At 38.1% G+C, this 9,927-nt stretch overlaps 1 protein-coding gene across 2 annotated transcripts in view; it reads left to right on the top strand.

Annotated features, from left to right (window-relative positions):
- The first annotated feature begins 1,843 nt into the window (after positions 1–1,843).
- GLRA2 (glycine receptor alpha 2) overlaps positions 1,844–9,927 on the top strand; it is a 224,273-nt gene continuing 216,189 nt past the window's right edge. For both annotated transcript variants that reach the window (XM_090031654.1, XM_090031652.1), the window contains exons 1-2: positions 1,844–2,573; positions 4,693–4,826. In XM_090031654.1, the coding sequence (XP_089887780.1) occupies positions 2,506–2,573; positions 4,693–4,826 (202 nt within the window). In that variant the 5' untranslated portion in view covers positions 1,844–2,505. The remainder of the gene's footprint in view (positions 2,574–4,692; positions 4,827–9,927) is intronic.

Genomic DNA, 9,927 nt, shown 5'->3' with positions numbered 1-9,927 from the left:
AACATGAGCTCTGCCCTTAGATGTGCCAGGACTCTGTTCAGCACGTGTAATAAGGGATATCTTATCCTTCCTTTCTGCCTCTCTCATCTTGGGATCTGTTAACATCCTCTTGTTACTGCTCTGACTCATGCCCCTTTGTTACATTCTCCAGCAAGTCAACATAACAGCAAGGATTGTCCAAAATGGGATGGGGATTTTAGCTAGCTCTAGTGAGAGAATGTGGGCTGTTGGATATTACTGCACACAAGGGGGACCCCCAACTGCCTTTTCAGTGGGGCAGTGGTAGGTCTCTTTTATGCTTTCAGTGTAGCTCAAAGTGTAGGGCAAGCTCTCAACTGGTAACTAGAATCAGAGGCACCAGCTGATGTGAAACGCCTTTCTTGAACAGAGGTCTCAGTGACACCAGATCTTGCTCTGGTTTAAAATGTGCAGATTTTAAATGTGAAACAATAGAAATAAACACTGGACTGGGAGTCACCAGATTTATGTTCTGTTCCTGGATCTTTCACTGTTACTTCTTCTGCCTCACTTTTCTCAGGCATAAAATGAAGGGATGGGGGTTGAATAAGAGGCAACTCTTGTCTATAGCACTTTGAGCTTTGTGATGAAAAGCTCCAAATAACAGCTCTTTCTCCTTTCCTGCCTTATGAAAACAGACAGAGGGGGAGTTTGGACAGAGGGGGGGTTTGGCTTTAGAGGAGGGAAACACTTCATCTACCTCTGTCTCCACAAGGATTAGATTCAGTGTCACTCCTCCCACTTACTGTCCAGCGGTCTGAGAGGCACTCTTCTCTTTCCCCACATGAGGTATCCTCATCCTTATAATGTAATGGGCAAGGAAGGGTCTCATAACCCTTATGCCCTTGCCCCTAAGTCATACACTTTGCCCCCACCACCCAAAGAACTACCACAAAGGAAGAGTGGGAGGAAGGGGACACAGCTGTTCTGTCTCCTCTCCTGCCCTACTAGGGTTAGGAGAGGGCACATTTCCTTGTCTTCCCCCTGGTTCTAGGTGAAGGCTCTGTTCTCCAGCCAGGCTCTGTGTTGCAGGAAAGGGGGGTGTTTTGTACCCCTTCTGCCTCAGGGTCACCAGCAAAGGGAGCTCTTCCTTCCTTATCCCTAGCCCAGGGTCTTTGTAACTCCTAGCATGGCTGGATGCCAAACAGGGACTGGAAATCTGAGTGCCACATCTGCCAAACACCCCAGCAAGAGACAACCACTTACTCTCCAGGGACCTGAGAGGCACTGAGCACTGGAGACCACTTCTTCCTGCTGCTTCTCCACAGGGACCAGAGCTGTGGGCTGCCTCCTCTCCTCAGGGGAGCCTTTTTCTTGCTGCCTCCATGGGGCTGCAGAAGGTGGTGTGGGGGGCGGTCTTCTTCCCTTCTCTCTAGGCAACACGTGGGAGAAACTGGCTCCCTCCCCTTCCTGGCTCTGGCACCCTCCTCCTTTGGGAACAGTCCACAGGATTTCCCACCCTTTCAGACCCCCCTCCCGTCCCGACTTCGTGCGTGCTCCCCATTGCCTCTCTCATGCCGATAGTTTAACACAGTCGCCCATCAGCCTCCTCCCTTCTCTGGCCAGCTGCGCCAGCTGTTGGAATCCGAAGCCAGATGCTGGATGCCCTGTTCTAGCAAGCCGATCCATTCCCACAGGCAGAGAGGGGCTGGGGCAGGAGAAGAGGCGCTTGCTCTGGAGGGAGGAGATCAAGCCTCGAGGCAAGTCTTGTGGCCGAGCCCCCGACCCCTCGCCTTACACACACACTCGCACATACCCCCCTCCCCCCCGGCCGGAGAAAGAGGCATGCGCACAAGCGACGCTCGGAGCTGTCCAAGTGCTGAAATTTATAGTCAGGGGTAAGATCACGTCTCTCCCTTATCTCCCCCTCTCTCTCATTCCCGCACAGGAGCTCAGCTTTTTCTCCAGCCAACAGCAATCATTCCCCAGCAATATTTATAGCTCACTGCCAAATGCAAGGAGAGAAAATAGATTAAAAAAAAAGCCCCCAACATTCCCACAACGACTCAAGAGACACTGATTTTTCCAAAGCAAAAGGGAAATAAAACAGTACCCACAGCAGAGAGTCCTCCAGTGTGGCAGCTTCTTTCCCTTTTGCAGGATGCTCTTAAGATAGCAGGGTTTCTTGGCTCTTTTTTTTACCCCTCTTCTTCTATTCCTTTCTCTCTGTCTTTTTCCCCCCTTTTTTTCTTTTTGAGCATTCAGTTAAAACAGCCCGGGAAGGACCGGATCTGATGCTTCCTCTCATTTCTGTTGACTGCTGGGGATGAATCTGGGTCTAACCTGACCATGATTCCGAGGACTGGCACTTCTGAATTTTTCCCCCCAATTTGTAAAAATCCAGATCTTCTCTTTCCTATTTTCAAGGCACATAAATTATTGCTGTATTTGGGAATCTAGGCAGCATCGAGGTACTTTTCTTTTCCTGCTTCTCTCTGGAATCATTTCTGGGATATTTTCCATAAATCATCACAGAAAACAGGAGGAATGAACCGGCAGCTAGTGAATATTTTGACAGCCTTGTTTGCATTTTTCTTTGAGGCAAACCACTTCAGGTAGGTGAAATGATTCTATCTGCTGATATTTACCAAAAGGCATGGAAAACATAAGAAAACTGTGTCACAATAACCTAATTAATTTGCTCCATCTGAGAGCATTTCACGTTTGTTTAATGTGAGCTATATCTTTTACACTTGAAGAGCCCCGTTGCTTGGTAACAAACACAAAAAAAAAATCAAGTTTGGGCAATATGTTTTCTACTTCTCTAGTTTAAAGACACATTTTTTTTTCACTGAAAAATTAATATAAGCTACAGAGCTGAGTGTCATTTGTTTCCTTTGGAATGCAGTTTAATATCTCCACATGCACTGGAAGTTATTTAGTAGGTTGGTTTGGTTTCTCCCCAAGCTATAGGAATGATTAAACCAGTTTTGTCAGGGAGATGGTTATTTGTGTTTCCTCTTTGCTTCTGGGAAAACCTTGGACAAGACTACATTTTCAGTGGCAGTATACAGGAATTTTATCTTCTTTGAATTTAACCATTGACCTCTTTTCCAATAAAAAAAAAATGTTGCAGGATTATCACTTAAAATAATTATTCAATCCATGACTGTATTTTATGGTATATGTATGTCTACCCAATGTAAAGTTTGTGTATGTGAGAGAGAGGATATAGAGCAACAGAGTGAAAAAAATTTTTATTCACAAGTTTCAGGTGTCAACAAACGTAACTCACAACTGGTGGTTTTAAGTAAAAACATAAGTAATTTTGTTAGCTTATTCAAACTAAGTGTTATAAATAGCTTTCCATTTTTAATATGTTATACTTATTCAAATAAAGTTTGAATAAATATTCTTCCATTTTTGTTTAAAAGCTAGATATCAAAGTAGTAGCAGGTAGTTGTCAAAATGGGACCTACAAAATATAGAAGTAATATCACAAGTGCTGAAAATAACATACTCGATTCAATAATACTTCCGTTTTAGTGAGGAAAAACTAGCTATATTATCTGCTTCAAATTTCAGATAACCTGTGTGTGCATCTAACTGTATATTTCTACAGATAGATACACAGAGACACGTGTGCACATATATACACACATTAATTATAAAACAGTAACGTGAAATACTATTAAAAGTGAATGATGCCTTTTGGGCACATATGTGAATACATCAATATTATAAAAGAAACACCAATATGATTATTTTAGATACCTCTAAGAGACTACTAAAATATACAGCCAATAAAACAGGTAGTTTAAGAACCAACAGAATATTGTTTTATGACAGAATTCAATTCCCTACAGAAAAAATATATTCATATCAAGTGTCTCCAGATTTCTTTTCTCTTGGGATCAACCATCTGAGATTCCCTTTCTCTGAGATATCTAATATGCTATATACACAAAGCTACAAATATATAATGGTATAGTTAATTTACCATTAAAACCTGAAAATACAGACTTATTTAAAATGCCTGGATAGAAAGACCAATTGATGGTAGTGATGAGGAGAAATGACCATTTACATTGCCTGTGGTGGGTTCATAAAAGATTAAAATCCAATGTGACTGCTTCTTAAACCTTTTCCAGGGAAAATAAGCACACAGTTGGGGAAGAATCAGATCTAAAACTATTGACATTCCTTCAGGTATTATTAGTAGGTATACTGCTATGCTTATGTTTTTCTTCAGACTACAAAGTCAACATTTTTCATTGTCACATGATGCATTTTTCTTGTTGTTGCTGGAAGTTAGAAGCTACTTTTAAGAAAACTTGAAGTAGAAATAGTTTCCATACTATACATGTAACTCAGACAATAACATAAACCTGGGGTATCAAAAGCCTTATGGGAATTCTTTATGGAATGATATGGCAGATAAAGAGCATCTTAAGTATATCTTTGAGAAATGATTTAACAATCTTCTTTCTGTAGTTAAGTTTTCTGAATAGCAAATTGTATTTCATTAATATTTTTCTTTTCTTGAAACTTGCATTTACTTCTAAAATAAAGTTGTCTAATGAAAATGAAAATATATTTTCTTACTGAAATATTCACTAATTCAGTCCATGTGTTGATGAGGATTTTACTTTCAAAGAAAGAGCTTAATTTCCCCATAAAATGAAAGGCAGTACAAGCTGAATAGTCGCTAATGGTGGCTAATAATTTATTTAGGGCGGCTTTCTGTAAAGAACATGATTCAAGATCTGGAAAATCCCCCTCACAGACCCTGTCTCCTTCAGATTTTTTGGACAAATTGATGGGAAGGACTTCAGGGTATGATGCAAGAATCAGACCAAATTTTAAAGGTAAGTTTCTCTTGGTCATTACGGGTTTTTTTGGCAAATGTTTTTGACTGACTATGGGCTTAGTAACTTTACATCTCAGACCTAATTACTCTCTTATTCCAGTTTTCTGGCAAACTAATCTCATGGACATCCATTCTTCCAGCACCAAAAAACCCCGTAGAGGATGCATTAGAGAATTAGGCTCCTGATACGTAAAATTACAGTACAGTAACACTTATAACAGAGTTGGGTTTTGCTCTTGCTGGTAGCCACTTCCAAGAACCTCTCTAATGATTGGCCAAAGTAACAAACATAAGAGTGTGTTTCAGGTTGCTCTACTAAAAAGTACTGGTTTTACTTATCCCTGAAGTTCATAAACATGCAAAGCAAAATTCTGAATGCTCCAGAAAAAATCAAATAGTAAGTCTGTGCTCATGTAAACCCTTGGAGGAGATAAAATCGTCCCCTCACAGTTAAATGTCAGATCACCCACATAGCAGACTTCCTCTAGCTACCCTTAGCAATAGGGACAGGTATAGACATAGATTGTTGCCTTCTCCAATGAATAGGTAGAGTTATAGGTCTGTTATCTGACTAGCTACTTTCCTGTCTTCTCCTCATTCTCCCAGTATTTGTATTACCGTGCTGGGAATCATACAAGCATCTCAGCCTCAGCCCACATGATGGTAGATTTTAAGGCCTCCACAGCTTCAGCACAGGTTTAGTCTGTAAGCGATATTTCCACTGCTCTTGCCCTTTCAATACCTATGTAAGCAAGTTCCAGTTTTGGTCCACCAAAAAAAAAAGGAGGTGGGAGATCAACTTTTCTCTTACATATTTAGAACTGCTAGAAAGTTCTACCGTTCTACTAAACTGCCTCTTTCTAAGCTCAAAGTGCAGTTATACTTTAACAGTGAAAAGTACTTTATTTCTCAATAAGGCCATTCCTCCTATGTATTCAGATTTGTATCAGCTGCCTTTGGTTAAAAAACAAAACAAAACAAAACAAAAGATTTTTCTTATTATTATTATCCCTGCAGTGAAAGATGTTGGTATGAGTGTAAAATGGAATATCATTTTTGAGCCCATGGGAGCAACTAGTGTGATAAAGTGAGCTCACACATCAATGACAAAAAATGTTAATTACCTTTCAAATCAAGAACCAATTTCTGCCTTCACTCCCACATGTGCAAACTTCAGAATTTAGAATGCTGAGTTGCTTTTACTTTTTAAGATGCATGAAGTATAAAGAGCCTAATATGACACTATATCCCAAATTTATAAAGCCGGCAAGTAGAAAAACTGTTGTCCTTGTTCAGGAAAACACTTTCCCCTTAACTACATTGGAATTTCAACCTGTCCTTAAAGTATGTGTTTAATGTCTATCCTGAATTGGAACCTGTGTTTATTAATAGTAGACCAATAGTATATTCCACCTTCCACAAACCCCATGGAGTCACATGGATTTAATTGGGATTTTATATGGTGAAAATTAAGTTTGAACATGTCCCAGAAAGAAATGTGGAACCATTCAGGATGAATTCTATCTAGCCTTTACCTGTCTGTGTACTTGGGAGGAGAGTGCAAACAGCTTTCCCCTCCTCCATCTTGTATTGCTCAAGTAGGATTAGATGCAGTCGAAACCCTGGCAGAGAAGAATTCAGAGACTGCTCCTTCCTAGGGGACATACTGAGGGAGGAGAGTAAGGAAATACATGTTTATTGCTCTGCTTCTCTGATACATTAGTGAACAGAGCTAGGAAGAAGAAAGATGAATTCAATAAAAGGGTGGGCAGTGGGCACACTGCTCCAGGAGACATTCTGAATTGTTTGACATAATGAGTGAGCATAAGTTGCTCACTTTCCCCAGTACAGTTCAGCCTACTTCCCAACTACGCCCTGGGTGACAATAAATATGGAATATCATACTGTTGTTTTTGCAAAGCCACTTTTCAGAGCAGAAATGTACTTCATGTCATTTTGAAATAAAAATGAACTTTCATAACAGCTTTCCGTATCAGAATTCTCTAAGTCGTAACACAAAGATTCTAACAATTTAAAGGATCCATTTCTGTTTCCCATTCTTTCTTCAAAGGTATTATGTTTGACTATCTAAATTTCAAGAGTTAAGTCCTTATATAGAGAGTTTTGATCATCACATCATGAAAGAAAATTTTGGCAAGCCATAGATTGTCTTGTAGGCTTATTTACAGCTGGAAAAGTACAATTTTAATGAATGCCAAACCTCTTATTAGACTTTTCCAAAAACTACAAGTTGAAGGCAGTATTTCCTTTTTTGCACAATTTTCCCTTTAAAGTACCAAAAGGCAGAGAATTTGTGGGGGATCAAAGTTAATTTAAATTTATAGTAAAGTTGGAATGATATTGTAGCCAAGCTGGTTTGGAGTTTGTTTTTTGTGATATTTTTCACTGGATCCAACAGCATAGTTGGGAGAATTGCTGGGAAAGCTTTCAAGCATCAAGTGCCCTTGGTCAAGTCCTCAGGTTTATAAACCTGGATATTATAGAGATGTTTCAAGTACTGAATCCAGTTTTGTGACAGTGTTGCCATATGCTTCATATATTAATATTTAATAGGTCTATTTAAACAGTTTTTGTGATGTGATGCAATAAAAATGTTAACATTCTAAATTACAAAAATGTACTAAGTGTAAAATATTGGATTGCTTCTTTTTTAATGAAAATGTATATTTGGAAACAATACATTCAAGTATTTTTAAGTAAAAAATATCTCTGTGAAGTGATTCTCTTGAAAAATGGTGTCTGCTGTTTGTCTTTGCATATAGTTGTGGAAAGGACCAATATTTGTTAACTACATTTTACAAAAGCAATCCCAGACTAAAGTACTTTGGTCATTTGCTGTGCATTCATCTAGATTACTTCTGTTTCACATCAATTATACAGCTTTCTTTTGGACTCATATTTTGTTCTGTCAGAAGATAGTTTGGAATTCCTAAAGAAAGCAGCTCTATTGTAGGCTTATCCTCATATTTCATGCTATTGCTTATAAATTAATTCAAATACATTTTTATGGACAGTTAAGAGCCTGAATCACTGGAAAACAGATAATGATTTGATTCATTCACTTTATATTGAGGGAAGAAATATTTGTTCATTTAAAAAAATTAATTCAAATAAAGTAATTGATCACCGTATTTCTTGTATTTGCCTTCTTGAATTAGAAACTTCAAATGAATAAAGTGGAAGCAACAAAAAGAATGTTAACTTATATTAAATGTTAATGATACAAATAAAAATTTTGTCATTTTGCAGTAATTTTCTTTATTAGAGGGCCCTTTCCATGCAGTAATTATAACTCTTTTCAATAGGAAAAAAGTCTGCTTTTTCCTGTAGTTGCAATAAAATATTGTGTGAAAAACTATCAAAAGAGAGTGTAATTGTATCCAGGATACACTCATAGAAGAATAGACTTAAAGTGACCTCAAGAAGTCAACTAGCCAAGATCCTGCTTAACATAGGATCATCCATGTTTAAATCCTTCCTGCCAAGTGTTTTCAAACCTGTACTTAAAAAATTCAGCTTTCTATGCAGTCTGTCCCATTGCTTAACCATTTTCATAGTCCTATATATGCAACCTAAATTTTCTTTGTTCCTATTTACTTCTTGGAATATGTCACATATTCGAATTAAAGACCACTATAAATCAGCTACAAAGATGTTTTACATTTAGCAAGTAACATCTTTGAGGCTTGTCTGCCAATTTTGGAGCTTGTTGGCCTTTTTATTGGGTGATAAATTACTTGAATGTATGTCATGTTGCAATGTATCACCTAATTAACATGTTACTTGGGTGATGTATGTAATGTCTGCTGGGGCCCTTTTTGTGTCCCTTGTGTATCACCATCTTATTTATAACAATCCTTAATGAATATGAAGATTGTTATGCAACCAGTTCTTCCAACCTTTCTTCGTAAGTCATGTTTTCTAGACCTCCAATCATATTTTTCTCTCTTCTGACCTCTTTCTAATTTTTCTATGTATTTCTTGAGATAGTGCCCAAAGTTTGACTCAGTTGTCCAGATGAGGGCTCACCAGTGTTGACAGAGTGAATTAATCACTTCTTGTGACTTGCATACAACATGCCTGTTAATTAATCCCCACAGCTATTAGTTTTTTATGTAACAATAGCAAACTGTTGATTCATACTCAACTTTCTATGTAGTACAACTCCTATGTCCTTTTCAGCAGAGCAGTAAGTTAGTTAGTCATTCCATGTTTGTATTTGTGATTTTCATTTTTCCATCCTAAATTCAGTACTGAGGATGCATGTGTTATTTCTCCAAGTTATTAATGAAATAATTAAACAGTACTGGACCCAGGACAGATCTCTAGGAAATCCCATTTGATACCTCTTTCCAGAAATTAATGACTACTCTGAGCATGCTTGCAGTAGTTTTGCCTGGACTCTGTTTTCTTAGGTTTGTAATAAAAATCATGAACACTTTTGTCAAAAACCTTGATAAAGTCAGGATATATCAAATCCATTCCTCTCCTTTATCTACAAAGCCCATCACTTTACTGTAGGAGAAAATTAGGTTTGTCAAAAGCAAGGATGATTTGCTCTTGACATGTCTATGTTGGCTCTTCTTGATCACTACTTTGTTATCCTTCAGGTGCTTAGAAAAATATTGTATTGTCCAGGATTTTTCCAGGTATTGAGATTTGACTGACTCATCTGTAATGCCCTGGATCCTCAAAGAGGAACATTACTATATCCTTTTCCAACTGTCTGGACTTCTCCAGATCTCCATGAATTCTCAAAGATAATAGTCAGTTTTTCTGCAATTACCTCAGCCAATTCTGTAAGTACCCTAAGACAAATTTCATCCAGTTTTGCTGACTTAAAATCAACCAGCTTTTCTAAGTAATCTCTAACCTGTTCTTTCCCTACTCTAAGCTGATTTTTTTCTTTCCTTTCCATGCTCCTAACTCCTTCTTATGTGATAGTAAGAAAGGTATTAAATACTTAAAACTTCTCTGTCTCATCTTTTATTAGATTCCTCTCCCCATTCAATATAAGGGCTATATTTTCTATAGTCTTTATCTTTCTTCTAACATACTTATAGACTGCTTTTTCAGTT

This window comes from Crocodylus siamensis, chromosome 1 (assembly GCF_052110815.1).
Source record: "Crocodylus siamensis isolate JL-2025a chromosome 1, ASM5211081v1, whole genome shotgun sequence".
NCBI lineage: Eukaryota > Metazoa > Chordata > Crocodylia > Crocodylidae > Crocodylus > Crocodylus siamensis.
The sequence above is the reverse complement of the archived record's forward strand: the minus strand, read 5'-3'. Positions and strand labels throughout refer to the sequence as shown.